Raw genomic sequence first — 19939 nt, 5'->3', positions numbered from 1 at the left:
CTCGTGAGATGGAACACGCCCATCCTAGTAATGCTGTTTGAGGTTCCACAATACTTTCTGGAAATCCTCGATCCTAGGGTTATTTATTTTAGAGAGAAACGCCAGCACGGAGAGGCAGAGATGACCGCAGTTCACGTCTCCGAAATTTTGAATGCGTTCGTCGTTGTAGTATATAGAGGTTTTGTTCGTTTTCAGATAATGAATTAAATTTGTAGGTGGAACACCTCCGAAAGAATCGAAAACGAATGCTTTATCATTATTTTTGTGGTAACATATCCAATGCGTGCCTGGATTTTCTTGACCGTCCAAGTTGACTATTCCGCATTCTCTTCTTTTAACGCTTGAAGGTAACGAGTCGGACATGAAAACTCCTCTGAAGTGTTTGATTTGTAACGGTTCGATCAGAGATTCAATATCTCGGTTGGTGAGTGCTGTTGTTTCTTTTTTTTTAACTTTTTCATCACGCCCTTGCCCCCTTTTTTCTCCATGGCCAGGTTGTGACGTTTCTGTTCTTCCAATTCCGCCTTGTTCTTCTTCGAGTCGATGACGGTTTTCGCGATGGCGGCGCTACCGCCGGCTAAACTTCCAACGGCCCCCAATGCTGCCAGGATGGCCGGGATGCTGAATATGAAACCTCCGACCTTTTGCTGTTTCCGCGAACGCTGCAAGCGTCTCAATTGAGGTGTGCTGAGAAGTAATTTCATTCCGTGTCCTTTGCTCAAGCAAGAACGTTTCTTCTCGCGTTGTTTCTTGGTGAGTAACCCATCGAGGGCACCTAGATTTTTAAGATTGGAGTATGGTATCTGGTACACGACACCCTTGGGCTTCATGTTGATGCTCTATGTGTTATTTTTACGCTATGTTATTTATATATATATTCTGAGATTTTTTCTCGTGTAGTTTTTTACGGTATGTTATTTATATATAAATGTTCCGAGATTTTTTTTTCACGGCCTCGCAGTCGTTACACAAATTCTATTACGTGCTTCGTTTTCTTGCCAAGAAGTTCCTTTGTCCCCTTGTACACGATTCGAGTTTTGTTCTCGATTAAAATAGATAGCTTCTCGTCGGATAACATGTTAGCGTATCGATCTGGTAAAAATAGACTGTATTGTGCGTTGAGCAACAGGCGTACCTTGGGACCATACTGGGTAGAAACGATTGAACCGGAAGTTATCGTGTAAGGTTTGTCGACTTCCAATTCCTGAATTTTTACATACTCGACTGACAAATCTAGCATTTGTTTTAATGCTTGGAGATCACTCATTTTTTCAGTCGTCATATCAAAAAAAATTTCAGAGTGTTAAGAGAAATTTAATTGTTTTTTTTCACTATGTGTGTTATTTATATATACCGAAGATTATTTTTTTATGATGTGTGTTATTTATATATCAAGTTTTTTTGACACGTATATATATTATTATTTTTTAACAGAGGAAGAAAGTCCGTGCTTCGGAAAACGCGATGATGTACGTAATGATATCTTCCGCTGATCTCCCGAAGATGGTCCTTGAGAACCATTTCACAAGGGATGCGAAATTCCGACGTCGTTCTTGCTATGATTACAAGTTTCCCTACATCCTCGCAATCGCCGTTTACTGCGTGTTTAAATATTTTACATAGTAGCTCTGGCGGCAAATCAGTTATACGAGACATGTTGTTATTATTATTATTTTTTACTCTATGTTATTTATATACCCCACCCCAAATTTTGTTTCGTGCTCATGGCGATGGTGGTACCCAGTGCGGCGACCCGTTCACCCAACGATGCGTCTCTGCTCACGAACCTTTCGAAAGCTGCATGTTCCAATTTCTTGTCTGCTTCGTGACGTGCATCCAGATCCGTCTGCGTGGTGTTGTAGGCAATGTCGTGATCTTTGCATGCCGCGTCCAACGGATTCACACCCTTGTCTCCTCTCTCCAATCTTTTCTCGAGTTTGGTACCCGGTCCGCAGTACTGGTAGCCAGGTAAATGCATCTCGAAAGGTAACTTGTTGATGATGTCGTTCACGAGTCCCTTTCCTTCGGCCACGTTCCAGAATCTCGGAGGCAGCGTGTTGATGATTTTGATCAGGTAACCTATGCCCTTGTCGTCGTTCACGATGAAGTTGGAAAGTTTCGTGCTGATCATGTCCACGATGCCAACCTTCTCGTTGTAGAAATTACGATTGCCTGCATTCTCTTCGCCGGCTATCACCAACAATCGGTCCACGAGCTTCCTCACGTCGTCCACCCAAACGAATTCTTTGGGTACCGTGTTGTAGCGTTTGACGCCGCTGCCTGTTTTGACCTGGTTCCAAATCGGTTTGATGAGATTCCTGTACTTCTCGCCGCTGCTCGATTTCACCCTATTCTGCGAGGCGTCGTTGTTTTGGTACAAGGCATCCGTCATGATCAAAATTTCCTTGTAACTCTGGTAATCTTCCTCGGTGTAATCTTTCGGCTGCTTTTTGGCAACGAGTTCCCACAGTCCCACCGTACCCGGATACCTGGTCCAACTATCCTTGTCGCCTAAATTGACTTTAATGTCGTTGCCTTCGAAGGTCACCTTCGATTTCCCAATCTTCCACACCACACCGCCGCCTTCGTTGGTTTCCATGCTGGGATACAATCCGAACACTTCATCCTTGTCGAATTTCCCCGTACTCAGGTAGTTTCGTGCCAAAGGTCCCAACTCGATTTTATCCGAAGACGACGACGTGCTACCTATGGCTCGACGTCGTGCCGGTGCATCCTTCAGTTCGAACGGCGTTGAAGGAATGCTCGAAATAGGCGTGGGTACGGCGTAACTTTTAGCTGCGAGCGGTACGAGTTCGTTGATCAAATTTTTATTTTGTTCCGTGACACTTTTAATTTCTTTACCTAGACCGCTGATGGCATCGATCACAGGTTGATCCTGACGTTTCTTCTCTTCGTAGAATCCGCGATTCTCGGATTTCCAACCTTTGAAGCGTTTCGCGAGGTAATCGCGAAGCTTGAGATTTTCGTCCTCGATTTTTCGTTTCGTCATGACGTTATTTATACACGTCGTTTCTCACAACGTTGCAACGTTTAGAAAGTCGTTGATTTTGTTTCTGTATTTTCCGTCGTTGGGTTTCCTCGTCATGTCGATCGTCGCGAATCCGAAATCGTCACCGTTCCAGCAAGTAGAGCAGCAGCGTTCCGAAAATTGATTGTAGTTCATGTCTCCGCCTACGTAGTCATCGTACGCGTGCTTGAGGTTGGTGTGATCTTGACGAAACAAACATATGAAATTAGCGTTGTCGCGTACTAACTGTTTTGGAATTTTGGAAAACGTTTGAGCTAGGTAGAAGCAATCCATTCCTTTGTGACGACCTTGCGTGAAAAAGTTGCGAATTTCATTTTGATTTTCCAGGATGGCGTCGTCGAACACAACGACTGAATTTTCACGACAATCGTCGAGTGGTTTTATTTCCGAGGCGAACGTTGCAATGTCCAGACCATCGTACAGTTTCATCAGTTGCTGGTATTTGGATTGCTCCAAACTTTTCGAGAACACGTACAGGTGCCTGTTCTTCCAATCTAACCAATTCGGTGCGAGGAGAAAATTGTCCACGAGCAGTGTCGTTTTCCCACACCCCGAAGGACCTACGATCAGACAGCGGATGCTGTCGGGAAGCAACTCACCGTTCTTTTTCTTCGTTTGACTTTCCGGATCCGGTAGACGCTTCACCACGTTCCACGTACTCACAAGATCACTTCGTTCGCGTCGATCCAACTCTTTTCCGGAAGTCCCAGCCATTTGACAAACAGTTTGTCACCTTTCCTACGCAATACTTTCTCGATGAGGTACGTGTCGGGGTGTTTCGTTTTAGAGAGTTCCTCTTCGTAAAATCTTCCTTTCAAAATCTCGCCGCTACTATCTTTTATTATATACGTGTGTCGGTTTCCGGGTAAAACTCGAACCACCGTAAAGAGTTCCGTGCTCCAATTTTTTGCGAATCCCTTCTCGAAGGTGCGTTTGAATTTGCTGATCCTCACCCGGTCTCCAATTTTGTATTTAGCTTTTTTTGTCGTGGGTGTGTACTTTGGACAGTAAACGGTAGAAATTAAACGCTGCTCGTCAGATTTCGTAACGTCAGCTGGCTTCATGCCTATCGTTCTGTGTACCGTATCATTATAGGTGTCGACGAGTTCCGGCAGGATGTCGACCCATTTGTAATTTCCCCGAAGCGTGAATCGTTTCCACATGTGTGTTTTCAAGGTTCGATTGAATCTTTCCACGATGCTGGCTTTGATGTGACTGAAGGTCGAATAATGTCGAATGTCATGTTTTTGAATAAACTTTTGGAATACGGCGTTGTAAAATTCTTTACCGTTGTCCGTTTGCAAAAACCGAGGTCGTCTGTCGCCGCTTTCGCGAAAAATTAATTTGAATGCTTCCGCGACGCACGATCCCGTTTTCGCCTTCAAAGGTAGAGCCCATGCGAATTTCGAAAACGTGTCTATGACGGTGAGAAGGAACTTGTTGCCCTTGTTCCATTTATGTACGTTTTTCAAATTGCCGCTACTCATCTCCACGAGGTCGCTTTGCCAGAGGTCGTCGATGCCCTTGGTTACCACAGCCAAACGTTCGTAGTTGCGGCGTGCAGGTTTATGCAATTCTTCGACGATGGCTTGCCTAGACATTTTTTTGTTTAGAGATTACGTTTCAAGAGAAGCACCAGCGTGATGGGATTCAAAGAGGGTGGCACCTCGCTCGTGTTTTGAATGATCAGCTTATCGCCGGCACTCACGTCGAAAACGGTGAGATCTTCGTCTTCGTGTATTTCATATATGTTGCGCGTTTCGTTCCAACGTGCCAGAGGAATGTTTCCCGCTTTCTGGACACCACGATTTGATATTAAGGTCATGGTGGGAACGCTAGCTTTTCTGCCGTGAGACCAGTACGAAAATTCGTTTATCTGAATTGTCCCATCGAGGAGAAACTTGTAGTACGGATGATAAGGATGCAACATGTACAGTTTGTTACCTTCGACGAACGTGGAGATTCTCTGTTGATTGGGAACGCTGTTGATTTCGATGGCTTGCAAGGTGAACAATTTGGCGAATTTAGTGTCGAAGGTGACGAGATTACTGTGAACTTGTCCGAGTTTATTTTCGATGGGCAGCAAATGCTCGATTATGGTATCTGTTACGGTAGAAAACGACGGTTTGATTTTCACTTCCACGTTCAACTGCTTGTAGTTTTCGTTGAGTTCTTGCAACTTGGCACCGAAAGAGGCCAGCGTCGATTCCTGCGTGGATTCCAGCACTCCAACTTGATCTCTGATGTTGACGACGATGTTCTGAAGGTTCTCGACTTGATTCAATTTCGAGCTCTTCTCGGTAAGATCGTTCACGATGCTTCGCATCTCTGTAAACTGCGTGTGAAGGTCGGCGACGCTCTGCGAAGTGGGCAGCGTCGACACCAGCGAACTAATTTCGTCTCGAATCTGTTCCACGTTCGCCGTTTCCGTTTCTAGTCGTTTCAGCATTCGAGATATGTTTCTTTTCAAAGCGTGCAATTCTTTGGAGGTGGGGAGATTGGCCACCCTACTCTCGAGATCGCTCAATGAACTTTTGATGTCGCTCGATTCGGATAGTGCCGTCACCGCCGTTTTCAATTTTTCCAAATCTTCGCTCGAAGGCACGCTCGTCCGTAACGATTCCAAGTCACCCTGTATGTTGTCGAGTACGTGATGAAAATGAGCGAGATTCGTTTCGACGTTCAAATTTTCTAAATATTCGATCTTCTGCTGAACCGTGCTCAACGTGTCTTGAATGCTCGTCAACGCTCTCGCTTCAGCGTGAATATTTTTAATTTCTTCGTTGATCAATTCCAAGGACGCCTGAAGCGTAGCGATGGTGGTTTGAATGTGTTCGAAATCTCGATACGCCTCCAATTGAATTTTTATGTTCGCGACGCTTTTACCGATGACCTGCAGTTCGTCTGACGATGGTAGGTTCGTCATGGTATCTTCCAAAGTCTGCAACTTGGATTTAATTTCTTCCAACGTGCCGGTGAATTCTTCTTGTAATTTGGAAACGACGACATGCAAGCGTTCTGCGTCTATATCGTTCACGACGGTTTGAAGTTCGGAGAAATTCTTTTCTATTGCGGAAGTTCGTTCTTCGATTTCGAGTTTCAATTTTTCCAAATCTTCATTTTTCGATTGAAATTGCTGTAATTTGGCCAAATCATTTTGAAGCGAATCCACGCTCAACTGTATATTTTGAACGCTGTCGTAAGAAGGTACGTCGACATAATTTTTTATCAGCGTCTTCAGTTCGGAATCGATTTTCAGAATAAGGTCGAGACATTGCGTTTGGAGCGTGGCGATTTCCGACTCTAAACTTTTGTTTAAGGTCTCCTGCAAAGCGATCAAATCGGTCCTCAACTTCTTAACTCGAATGTCCAACATGAGAATCTCTTCTGCATGGTCTACACGCTTGGTGTTGCCGAAAATGTCGTTAGGCATTTTTGGTTAACGGTTATTGATAATAGGATAGACGATTCGTAATTCTACGAAGAGAGGAATAAGTTTGTCATAATCTCCGAGGAGTTCCATGTAAAAATAATCTCCAGCGGAAACATCGTACGTAATGTTAGAAAGCATCTTGTCGTGCTTAATTCGAAAAATATTCTTGCCGGTAGAAATTTTGATTTCGCCTGCGTTCACCGGATTCACGGTGATTTGAAGTTTCCCGTCGATCGGAATTTCGTAGAAATGTAAATTGTTATTAAAAACATAAAACATCTTGCCCACATCATCATCCAGTTTCGTCCAAATGCTGTTGAGGTGAACGATCAGTAAACCATTGAGTTTAGATAACACGGAAGGTAAGAGGTTATTGAAATTTGGCGGTGCAGTCTCCATGTTGATCTGTTTGCGGAAGCCAAAAAGATTCATTGTCCTTGTTAGTTATTTAAGAATACGGCGCGCGCGCGCGCGCGCGCGCGCGTGTGTGTGTGTGTGTGTGGCACATCGTTCCCCCGAGAGAGGTTTACAAAGGTCACGATATACGGAGTTGGAAAATTACGATATGGCGCATTCGCTCACCACTGTTGCCAGCCGTAGGTCTCTCTCTCTCTTCATCTTACAGCAACGTTGGCATCTCTATTTTTTAGTTGCAGGTGGTTTGCCAACACACTCTAGTTAATAATGCTACATATTATACACACACACGCACACACATACTGTGTTGCCATCCACCCATCTCTCTCTTTTACGGCAGTGCCGGCTCTCCTTGCCCAGTGTGTGTAGGTTGGCAAAAATTGCTTTATGCACTGTAAGGCAAGCCTCAAGCAAAGTTGCCAGCTCCTTGCTTTAGGTTAGGTTAGACCAAGAAAAAAAAACTGTAGGTAGGCTGTCGGTTGTTTAACTCTTCCCTCTCTCTCTCTCCTCTCTTTTTTTGTAAAAAACTATGGCAAAAGCACCAGTAGGTTGGCAACCTTGCTTGAGGATTGTCTTACAGTGCATAAAGCAAGGTTGCCAGCTCCTTACTTTAGGTTAGGTTAGACCAAGAAAAAAAAACCTTGGTGATTTTTTCGAGTAAAATGTTGGCAACACTGCGAGAAAATAAGGCTTATGCCTTACAAGAGCAAACCATTAAGAAGCCTCAAGCAAGATTGCCAGCTCCTTGCTTTAGGTTAGGTTAGACCAAAAAAAACCTTGGTGATTTTTTTCGAGTGAGGAGTTGGCAACACTGCGAGAAAATGGGGCTCATGCCTTACAAGAGAAATCCATTAAGGCGAGCCCCACCGAGCCCCATTTTCTGGCGCAGAGGTGGGCCACTTCACCTACTGACCAGTGAACGCTCGCGAGAAAGAGGGATTCCATGGAGGGGCAACGCGAGTGCAGCTACCAGCCGCCGCGCATTACTTCCTTCCTCCACTCGCTTTCTCCCTTTCCTGTCATCCAAATTTAGTGTTACGTTATGTGCAACTTATGCTAAAATTACTATTTTATTTTTCATTAGGTCATATGATGTGACGTACGCTTATCTAATATATGGTGGGTTAAGTGACAGACTATCGGGAGAATACACTTCACCCATTAGTTTGCAATAAAGTTGCCCAAATTGCATTCCGTGCTTATGAAACAAATTTAGCTGTTCAAAAAGACGAAACTGTTTACTTATTACTCTGGTTATTGTTCATAATAAGCTGGCCACTGATTGCTGGTTTTAATACCGGGTGGTTCAGAAATAATTGAGGGATTAGCAAAAATTTATTGCAAATAGTGTATTAAACTTAAGTTAATGAAACAAGTCTGGAACGATTGAGTAACGCTTTTTTTTTTTTTTTGTACACCTACAAATGTTGGATGCGTGCACCACAGGTGACACGGCACACATCGACACGATCTTCTTGCCACACTCGCATCAACATTGACCTGTCGATAGTGTCTATCGCTGCGTTGATACGAACGCTCCCAATGGCGCAGGAACAGGAAGGGGGAAAAGGGGGGTACATTATACCCCCCAAATTTTTGAAGAGAGGTACAATACTCCCTAAACCGTAGATTCGAGTTGTATCGCCAGTACGTCTCTAAAATAATTTCAAAGGGGACTCAATGTGCTGCTGTAAAAAGAACCTATTTTCTAATAGCTCGACATAAAATTTATATTGTTTACATACATTATCTTTTCTCAAGAAAGAAATCCAACCCACTATTAACGTATTCTACCATATTGTGATATCTTAGTTACAGTCCAGCAGAATTAACTTGAGAGAAATGGCCGCTCTGTGAGTGATGCAACTGCGCTGGAATTGGCTACAGCGGGGGACTTCCCGCCGTAACGAGCCAACGAAAACTCTACAAACTCTACTCTAGAGTTTCCGTTGGCCCGTTACGGCGGAAAGTCCCCCGCTCTAACCAATTCGAGCGCAGTTGCATCACTCACAGAGCGGCCATTTCTCTCAAGTTAATTCTGCTGGACTGTAGTTCACTTTAGCTGTTCTCTTGGATTTTATTTTAAGGAGATGAAAATTGTTTCAAGAGTAGTAAGAGATGGAGTAAAAAAAAGTTTAGTTTCAGGAAGTCATGCTACAGGCTAACGCTCCTTTTTTTTTTAAGGAAAAATATGAGGTACACTTTTCTAAAATAATAGTGTACTGATTGATAAATTGGTGAGTGGTAAATTGGCGCTTTAAGTCTACTTTATGCACAGTACGGCTAATTGGGACTAGGCCTACAGTTTGAAGTGGAATCCGAACCACTATGTGCCTCCATATCGAATCGAATCGAACCCTGGATCCCTTGATTACAAGGCGGCGTCGTTACCACTACGCCATCAGGGAGGCCCACTAATTAATAAGATATATGTCTAGTTCATAAGATTATACGACGAACCTTTCCTTTCAAATTTTTCAAATAAAATTTTGCTCGACTAAATGCTTCCACAATTCTCAGAAAAGAAGTTGTAAAAATTTTGCCTGCCTGTCTGTGATATTATATAAATTATAACTTCATATTCCGTCACTATAAACAGAATTTATAAATTTTCCCATTTTAACTCATATAAATGCCTTGAAAATTGTCGTCAGACAAATATTTTGCAGATTTTTGTATTTATGTTTAAACTGTAGATCTAGTCCCGATTGGTTTACCTGAGCATAAAGTGAATCTAGAATAAGTTTTTGACAAATTTCTGAGTAGAGACCGAGCCAAGAACTAGCACATGCAAGAACGAGATCGACCTCATCACACAGGAATCTGGACTCGTCTCATTTCGATAACATTCCTTGTTGAAATGGAGCAGCAATGTTTCCCACACATTGAAAAGGGTTGCGAGCTTTGATTTTCTTAGAGGGAGTGATGGACTTAAGATTATTGTCTCAATAAACGTATAGATATTTGTCAGTAGTTCCCCAGAAACACAGGTTTCCATTCATTTAAACCTCTCACACCCTATCTTTTGAACCTATGTGGTAACTATGCTTATAATTGAATGTTAACTGTTCAAATAATATATTTCATATTGAATTGAACACAAGTCAACAGAAAATAAAATTATATAAATCAGCTGAATATACGTTTGACTGTGGATGTTCCGGTTGGTTTCAATTGCTTTACTTCGACTTGCTCCAATTTATTTTTTTGTTTGCAAACTTTTCTGAATCGAAGAAATACTGCAGGGCCATTTATTGAAAGAAAAGTATGTATAAATGTATCAAAACTTCAAAAGAATTTCTCTGATCCGTTAAGGTTAGATTCTTGGCACTGGACTTGCAGTTTTGATTGGATACACACGATCATGGAGTGACGTGACAATATGTTTTGAATTTTCCTCTTATATGCGAAAATCTTCAGTTAATGATGCCGCACATGATTGCGCTTAGCTTAAAGTTCATCTTTTCACATAAACAACGTTGCCATTGATTAGAAGATCATGTAGCTGCATTTAATTCGACTACATCCGGAAAGAAGTATTAAACCGACTATTCAAGTTACCCATCAAAGATTGAGAAATAAATCTTTCGAACGTATAGTTTGCCTTTCATTCCTGAACTGCCATCCCCACATGGTAAATCAAGTGTTTTCAATGTTTCAAGTGTTTTTCTAGCTACGTCAATTTCTTACCTTGCTTCAAAAACTGAAGAATTTCGGTCTTGCATAAACAATGATACCTATTACTTTCATTACTTACAGAGTGGGATAAGGTCTCTGTATGATCTGTGTTGTGTCTTGATGTGTGATTGGGCTTTGCTAATCTCTTATCACCATTCATCATCTTCGCGATTAGCCATAGCTGGCAGAAAAACAAAGTAAAATAAATCATTCAAGTTCTTGTAGAGCGTCGTAAAGTGCAGCCCTTTTCCATTGAAGGTAACAAATTTGTCAAATCTTTTACGCGCACCATGCTACGAAGCGAGTGGTTCTTTGAGAGAGTCCCTTCATCAGTTTCAACGTATCATCAGCCATCCTCATCTTCGCGATTAGCCAAAAGTGAAAAAAAAATAAACCAAACCAATCAATAAATCTTTTAGCAAACCTTTAAACTGGGACCTCCCGCGAGTCGATCAGGGATCATCACAACTCATTTTTTTCCTAAAATACACAACAAAAGATTATAGCATTAAACAAGCACTCAGGCAACATTAAAAGACGAAGAAACCCAATATACATCAGAAATACAGCACAGTTTTAGTATTCGAAGAAAAGTGCTTGTGCAACACCTACAAGTCTGCGAAAAAACCCTCGAATACATGACATCTAAAAGAAACTAGAAATGGTATGTTAGATATGCGCAATAAATGTCTTAACAATAATTTTATATGCAGATATGAGGCTCTAAAATTAAGTGAACTGAACACGAACTCAATAAGTAGGATATATCTAATAATGGAGTTTACATATCCAGTGAGTGCGAAATAATTTTCGCTGGTTGGGAACTGTCGTTCGTAACCAGAGGTTGGGATGGATGAAGACAGAGGGTGGCAAATATCTCCCCCCCCCCCCCACCAATACACACCACTCCTTCAAATCGGTCTCTGTATTAAAATTAATAGTTGAATGTTTTTTCGCAACTTTCATATTACAAACTTTTGATTTGCCGTTCCATTAAATTACAAATGAGGCCCAGAACAAGGTCCAGAGCCTTACATGTTTCAGAAATGTTATGTTCTTAAAACATGTTTTTAAAATAACCATACATTGGAAGAAATATATTAAAAAAAATGTTTTATCTAAACATCCCATTACAAACCTGGAAATTTATGTGTGTATTTCTACAATGGAATTTTCCGCACCCGAATGTATATAATTCAAACACAGGCATTTTTTTTTCTTTCGAGACGAGCTGGATTTACAAAGGTGGATGGTACGCAGCTGCTTTCTTGGGGAACGTTATACATAATAAGTTGTCTCGTATATTTAGAATTTTCTACACTGAAAAATGTCAATCCGGGATAATTTTAGGGGGGGAATTGCATTTATCAGTCTGTTTTTTCCTGAGTTCTTCAATGCTTCCATTTGAAAATTATATTTTCTCACTATTTCGGAAAGCTGTAGCCCCATCAGCCCATCTCTGTGTACGCCAGTGCACCCCCATATAGTATATATATATATATATATATATATATATATATATGCAGGGTGTTTCAGTGACCATGTTACAAACTTTCAGAGATGATGGAAGGAGACAAAAGCATCAACATAAGATAACCCCTGTCCGGAAAAGCCTTGTTCAGAAGTTACAAGCCGCCCGACCCTGTGGCCGAGTGGTTAGCACATCGCGCTGCGACGCCAAGGGTCCCGGGTTCGAATCCCGGTCGGGCTTGGTTGTTTGTGAATGTCCTTTCATCAATTTCATCATTTCATCACTCATCCCCATCTTCGCAAATTAGCCAAGAGGCACAAAACGCGAAGTAAAATAAACTAAATCAAATCAAATCAAATCAGAAGTTACAAGCCAAAACCATAGTGGTGAGAAGGGTATGCTAGCATTTTCACATGAACTGTTCCGACTTCATTTATTTTTTTGGGGTCACCTAAAAAGTGTTGTGTTCGAGAGACCTGTGGATAATGAAGAACTCCTGGTAAGAATCCTTGCTGCCAGTGACATCGCCAGAACGACTTAATGGATGTTAGACGATATGCGGCAGACCTTCTCGCAATGCTATCATTCCTGCATTGATGCTAGAAGGTGGTATTTTTAAACAACTGCTACAAATGCATTGGCTAGTTATGTATGATGGTCGGAAATAGTAATTTACCCAGTTACTTATTAAAGCTACAAACAGATATTTTTTTTCGTAAGAATCCCAAATTTTTGTTAAAGTTTGCTGGTATTGTTGAGACAATTTTATGCTCAGATGGGCTAATCGGGACTGTACTTGCTACTAAAGTGGGACCAGAGTTACTGTGGTAGTTTTGCATCCTGGAAAAAGGGATTGCATAGAACCTTCTACCTTCCAACAACGGTTTTCATTTATAACTGTTGACTCTCCGCTTAACAAAACACAAACTGTTTGCTTTCCTCGTTCGTTCTTGACTGGTTTCATTAATGTAAGTTCAATAATTTACTTTCAATAAATTTTTGTAACCCCTCAATTATTTCTGAAACACCTGGTATGTGTGTGTGTGTGTAAAATCAGATATTAATCTTACTTTACTGCCCAGTTGAAAAATACTCGTTTACCTTAAGATTGTCGTCAAGATCCTCTGTGGTTTTGAAAGTGCAGTTGATTAGTACAACATTCCTTTCCTCCATCCATATTTCGGGGCGCTCGAACTCTATGATACTGCCCTTAGAGTCCTCGCAGTTTTGGAATTCCAACAACTTCACTTTCATCTCCTGAAATTAAAGATGAGAATTATATATGTCGAGGATTTAACCACTTCCTGGCATACAGCTGACGCTTATTTCACAAGGTAAGAGGCAGGTGCTTCTTCCCCACCCCTCCCGCCAAAAGGTATATATTAGTAAGGCCCGCTTTGGACGAAAGCATTTCCTCTAACATTTTTGCTAGTATAAATGCTACGTAAATGCTTCCAAAAATCTTATATAGCAGACAGTGCTTTACACGGAAGAATTTAATGTAAACTTCCGGTAAGTTTTTGCGATTACAATGTACGTACAATATACAGGTGATGCAAATTTCCGTTTACAACGCGGAGGAGGTGAATCGCCAAGTAAAATGTAAATGGAATTTTCTCGAATGACGCAGCGTGTCAGAGCTAGAGGATGCCGAAATCGTGTGAAAATGGACATCACACCTCCATATGTCGACAAATAGTACTCATAAAGAAGATGCCGAACAATATCCCCAAAGAAAACACACCTGGGAGAGCTAATTATGCAGAAATCGCGTGTTGAAAATTAATGCGGCAGGGATTCCCCACAAGAAGTGAGGGATTCCCCACAAGAAGTGAGGGATTCCCCACAAGAAGTGAGGGATTCCCAGGAATATGTCCGAAATGGAACGCAGATATCGAATTGGGGTACAAAGGGAAATGACGGAGGTCACAGCACATGAAGAACATTTCGCCAGGAAGTGTCCGAAAACCAGGCTGCAGAAGGGGATTCCCCAGAGAAGAGGGGACACAGACAACATGTGCAAGAGGTGTACTATGATGACACACACGTACACAAGTAGTATCCAAGGCTGTACGTAGAAATGAAATACGGACGTACACGTGAGAGAACGACCAGCACGTACTGATATCGGCTCCAAATACTACGACGGAAGAAGTAGTGGTACATAAAGCTCCCCTAGATGCGCTCAGCGGGATGCTGCCTGTCACGGCCCGCTATCGCTGGTATACGTACGTACAAACAACGCGTCAGTGTAGGCGACTAGCGATCTGCCTGTCAGTTACGCATGTTGTCGCAAGGTGTTCATCTTGAGGAGTGTGGTGAAATTGAGCACATTGCTAAAGTGACCGTTATGAAGTACGTAGTGCGTACCATCTGTGTTGTCCGTACGGGTTGGACACCTGTCTGGAGTGTTCAGTGCTGTAGTCGTGAACGGTACATCACAAGTTAGTTTGGTACGTATTCGTGTGCTCCTTTGTGAGCCTGACAATGGCGACATACACCACCAACGAGCTTGCCGATATGCATCTCGTTTACGGTGAGACACACCAAAACAGCCATCAGGCAAGGCGTGTGTATCGCGAACGATTTCCAAATCGGCGCCTACCATCACATGTCCTGTTTCAACAGGTGGATGCTCGTTTACGTGAAACTGGATCTGTACGACCTAGGGTGTGGGATCGTGGCAGACCGCGCAGTGTGCGCAGTGTCCAATTTGAGGAGGAAGTGTTGACAGGATACGGGAGACGCCAGGCACCAGCACCCGTGCCATTGCCCATGTGCGACACACGCAACATACCAATGTGTTACGCGTGCTGCACGATGAGGGTATGCAGCCATACAAAGTGCAGAGGGTGCAACCCCTGCAGCTGACGGACTTTCCCCCACGCCTTGATTTTTGTCAGTGGTATTTGCAACAAACCCTTGCAAACCCCAATTTTCCAAATGCAGTGTTGTGGACCGACGAGGCACTATTCACCAGAGAAGGCGTCTTCAATACCCATAATAGTCACGTGTGGGATGTGCAAAACCCGCATGCAATCATTGAGCGTCATTTTCAGCGACGGTTCGCATTGTCGGGGACAACCTGATAGATCCGTATGTGTAGCATAATACTTTGTCCGGTGGGAACTATAGTGTGTTCCTACGGGAAGTTCTACCTGTTGGAAAATGTACCCCTTGCAATTAGGCAAGATGTATGGTATCAACATGACGGTGCCCCTGCACATTTTGACCGCTGAGACAGAGCTGTACTCAACAATACATACGGTGATAGATGGATTGGTAGGCGTGGACCTGTTCTGTGGCCATCTCACAGAACAGTGGACTGTGAAAGTACAGTGTGTTGCATCATTTGCAAGTTAGCACATTCAGCCTTAGACCGCAACTGTGTGAGCTGGCGGTTGGAATCAGCTGTTCAAACCAGCATGGCCGAACACAATATATCATATCGGGAGGCGAAACTTAAGCTGCAAGGCATCTTCCTACCCACTCCCACTCGCGATGATGTTTATCGACCCCGAGTGACGAAAGAGGCATTCCCTGACTTTCAGACCTTCCACACGGAACCTTCCTTTACTAATCACACTGTACACTCCTCAAACAGGACATATGCCAATATATTTTCCCCGCTACGTAATCAACCTGACAGAGACTTTCCTGAAAATAAGAATTCTCAAACATCAATTGATTCATCTCGCATTAAGGTGCCATACTTTAAGACCAATTCTCAACCACGAAACACTAAGAAATCCAAAATCCACCTTTCCCTGAGGAAAGAAATACATTGCCGTCCGCGATGGGAAGACGATGACGTTGCAATAGTCTCCCCTGCTAGTTCATAGACCCTTACCGACCTAGAGGAAGTGACATCCCAACCCGTAGGAAATAACGCATACCCTCTAAATAATACTCATTCCCATTCCAAGCATTTCCAACGTCAAACATATTTGTACCCGATCAAGAGGCATGACAATCCACAGTCGCACATTACTGAACAACCTGCCGAACACAGCGAGGTATATCAAGCTCTATTAGATATGATTCCCAGCATGTGGGACACTGTTAGACAAATACGGGACAACACCCACCGAAGTCGAGTCATCCAGCATATTCAATTTTTGACAGACAAACTTTTGACTTTACTCGAAGACAATGCCTAAGGTGACATCGGAAATGGGTACCATATTACAATGGAATGTGAATAGGTTCTCCCCACGTAAACTCGAACTATTAGATTTAATTGCTGAATACCACCCGCTTATTCTTTGCTTACAGGAAGTTAAAGGTACGAAGCACGAGAATTATAGACTCGCCCATTATCACTTGTACGACAACCCAACGCACCAGCGTGGTACTGTCATATATGTTCATGAAACCCTTTCTCATACAGAAATCCAAATTCCACATAACCTTTCCCTCGTCCAGACCTTTCAACTAGAGTTAGTGGCTATCCGAGTCAACATTAATGACCGATATATAGTCATCATTTCATTATATATTCCCTCCTCAAACAACTCCCAAAGAATCCGCTCTCACGAGTTACAAGAGATCATGCTCCGGGCCCCTATCTCATTCTCGGTGACTTTAATGGCGATCATCCCTCTTGGGGAAATCCGTACGCGGACCGTTTGGGGAAAAATTTAGATGCATGGATTACACACAATCGGTTTATCCTTTTTAACGATGGCAGCCCTACTCATTATCCATTAAATGGTAATCGACCCTCCTCTATTGATCTCACAATTTCCTCTCCCCGCTTGTTTCATAGTTTTCACTGGGTAAAGGAACAAGATCTCCTTGGCAGTGATCATTCCCCCATATTACTTATAGGCCGTAGATCGGTTTCCACATGCTTGTTGAGAGACAATAGGGAGTCGGTTCCAGTGAAACGTTGGACCAAAGTTTCAATACAATGGGACGCGTTTACAGCACAATTTTCAAGCATTTATGAGCAAACAACACCCCACAATGACGGAAATATAACATACTAAAATATTCTCCGTATGATTACCGTTGCAATAGACTATACACATCGAAGTCAATAAAGTAGTCCAATTAAATTTCCTTCCCTCAGTTGGTGGACCCGAGATTTTGCCTTAATAAAATGTCAAGAAAAATCAATTAAAACGATACGAACGAAACCCCTCGCCGGGGACAAAAATCGAACTTAGGCGACTGCAAGCTAAGGCGAAGAAAATATATAATTACAAGCGAAAAGAGAAGCGTGGCATTCATTTTGTAATTCTCTTGATTGCACAGATAGCCTAAGTTCTATATGGAATAAATTTCATTCTATTAGGAATACGGCCCAACCAAAACGGAAAAATCTCGATAGACAGTGGGAAGCAGAATTCATTCAAATATTCACGCCACCCTCTGTATGCGCACGAGAGGCAAAATCCTTTGCGTAGAATTTCGATTTCACTGACGATTTCCCGGCTGTTAATGCTATCGAAATACAACAAATTTTAGAAATTGTGCCGAACACTTCCCCGGGATATGACGGTCTCACTTATGACATGCTCAAATATCTGCCATATCAAGGTATACAATTACTTACTCACATATTCAATACTGTCTATCGCACCGGACGAATCCCTATCGAGTGGCTTCACCATATAGTCCTTTCCATATTAAAACCTAAGAAACCTCCCGAGGAGGCAGAGTCATACCGACCAATAATATTAATACCAGTAGTCGCCAAACTTTTCGAACGAACACTTCAACATCGCATTAACTGGTCGTTGGAAAAGAATAAGTTATTTTCGCCAACACAAATGGGTTTTCGCAAGCAGCATGGTAGCCAAGATGCCATAGCTACCCTTACAGTTGAAATTCAAAATAGCCAGATTACTCAAGATTATTGCTTTGGCCTATTCACTGACATAGAACATGCTTATGATGCTGTTCACATCCCGATCTTATACAAAATGATGGTCCAACTAAACATACACGTACATCCCATAGTAGGGACCCTAATCTGGAATTTATATCACGAACGAAATTTACAATTCTGGTTTGAAGATAGGCTGGATAGCCTCCGTATAGCTCGCACGGGGATCCCTCAGGGTTCGCCCCTTAGCCCCCTACTATTTAATATCTATACCCACCATATACATCACCTAAATGTGCACGGCTTTAAATTGTTACAATACGCCGACGATCTTTGCTGCGACGCCACGCAAGGCCTACTCGCCCTAAAGATAACCGTCACAATTCTTACAGATCACTTCGATACCTTAGGACTCACTATTTCCATCCTGAAATCTAAAATTATAATTTTTATCTCGAGAGAAAAGAGCAGTTACCCCAACAATATCACAGAAATACAGCACATTCCAGTAGTCGACAATGTCAAATACCTGAGTGTATACTTCGATAGGAAACTAAATTGGGCAAGGCATATACAATATCTCAAGGAAAAGGGGTTAAAAATAGTTAATTTACTTCGCTGTATATCCACGACCAAGTGAGGAGGACTCAATGTTATTATTTTATAAAAATTGTTTTCGCGCATTGTTTGATTATGCAGCACCAGCATATGGTGGGGCCAATCCAAAACTTCTTACGTCTATAGACGTATTACAACCACGAGCCTTACGTACATGTCTAGGACTCATGCCATCCAGCCCCAATGTTAGTGTATATTTAGAAAGCAATGAATCCTCTTTGTCACACCGACGTATCAAAACCACCGTGCAATATTTGTTCAAATCGTGGGCGTGACACGCTCATTCCTTTAATAAAACATTTGCGATTCAACGACAATGGTTTGGCCTCCCGAGCCCCCTCCTCCCACTAAACGTTTTTTTTTCTTACAATGTTACAATATTGACCCTGAAGCTTACCACCAAACTTTTACCCATCCGGACCCGCTTATATATCAACTGAATAATCCCACAGAACCCCGAGTAGAGATACAATATGAAGATCATGGCAGACATGAAAATTATAGAGAATTGTGGCCCACATCAACCTTTATTTATACTGACGGATCGAAGTCTGCAGACGGTGTGGGATGCGCTTTTTACGCACCATCTCATAACATCACTCGACAATTTTTCCTCCTATCCGATATGTCTATCTTCTCGGCGGAATGTTATGCTATCTATAAAGCATTACAATTTGCCCTACAGTTACGACTCGATCATTCTTTAATTTTCACGGACGCATTAAATGTACTTCAAGCGTTATCACGAACAGGTCGGGCAGCATATAAGTTAACGGTATTTCCCTATCTTATTCTCCGAATCATGCTAGACCTTCAACAACAGGGTCTGTCAACGACCTTTACATATATTCGCTCCCACAGTGACCTCAATAAATATCAAGATCGCGTTGATGTAATGGCTAAACAAGCGAGAACGAAAGAAACTGTTACCCCGATGCGCCTGCCGTACACTGACCTCCTCTCACGGGTCAAAGTCAAAGTAGAACAACAATGGGAAATTGGTGCACCCAGCAACTCAACAATACGAATACATATAAATGGCATGCACAAGTCGGCAACAAACGTCCTTGCTTTCAACACATTAACCTACCCTGTGCAGTTTTAGTGTTTACCATGAGAATGCGTACAGGTCACGTTGTCATACATCCCAGTTCATATATCGTGCCTGCAACTTGCTGTCAGTGTGGAGAACCTATGCAATCAACCACACATTTGTTTTTACAATGCCCAATGCGACAACATCGCAATACTCTATACAAACAGTTACAACGTGTGGATCTCCCATTTCCGATGTCCCTATCAACTCTACTCTACGAACCACGGTCAGACGTCATGTGGATATTGTACAGCTTTGCAAGAAAACACAACATTGTAACATAAACAAACAGATACTTGGAATGTAAACAAATCAAATAGGACCCCTGGCAAGAAATCGCTCAT

General features: G+C 42.4%; 1 protein-coding gene across 2 annotated transcripts in view; it reads right to left on the bottom strand.

The window, feature by feature from the left end:
• The window catches only part of LOC145991142 (uncharacterized), a 127975-nt gene that overhangs the window by 32880 nt on the left and 75156 nt on the right, over positions 1 to 19939 (bottom strand). For both annotated transcript variants that reach the window (XM_083126939.1, XM_083126929.1), the window contains exon 2: positions 13150 to 13305. In XM_083126939.1, the coding sequence (XP_082983065.1) occupies positions 13150 to 13305 (156 nt within the window). The remainder of the gene's footprint in view (positions 1 to 13149; positions 13306 to 19939) is intronic.

Source organism: Lepisma saccharinum, chromosome 1, assembly GCF_977018435.1.
Source record: "Lepisma saccharinum chromosome 1, izLepSacc3.1, whole genome shotgun sequence".
NCBI lineage: Eukaryota > Metazoa > Arthropoda > Insecta > Zygentoma > Lepismatidae > Lepisma > Lepisma saccharinum.
The sequence above is the reverse complement of the archived record's forward strand: the minus strand, read 5'-3'. Positions and strand labels throughout refer to the sequence as shown.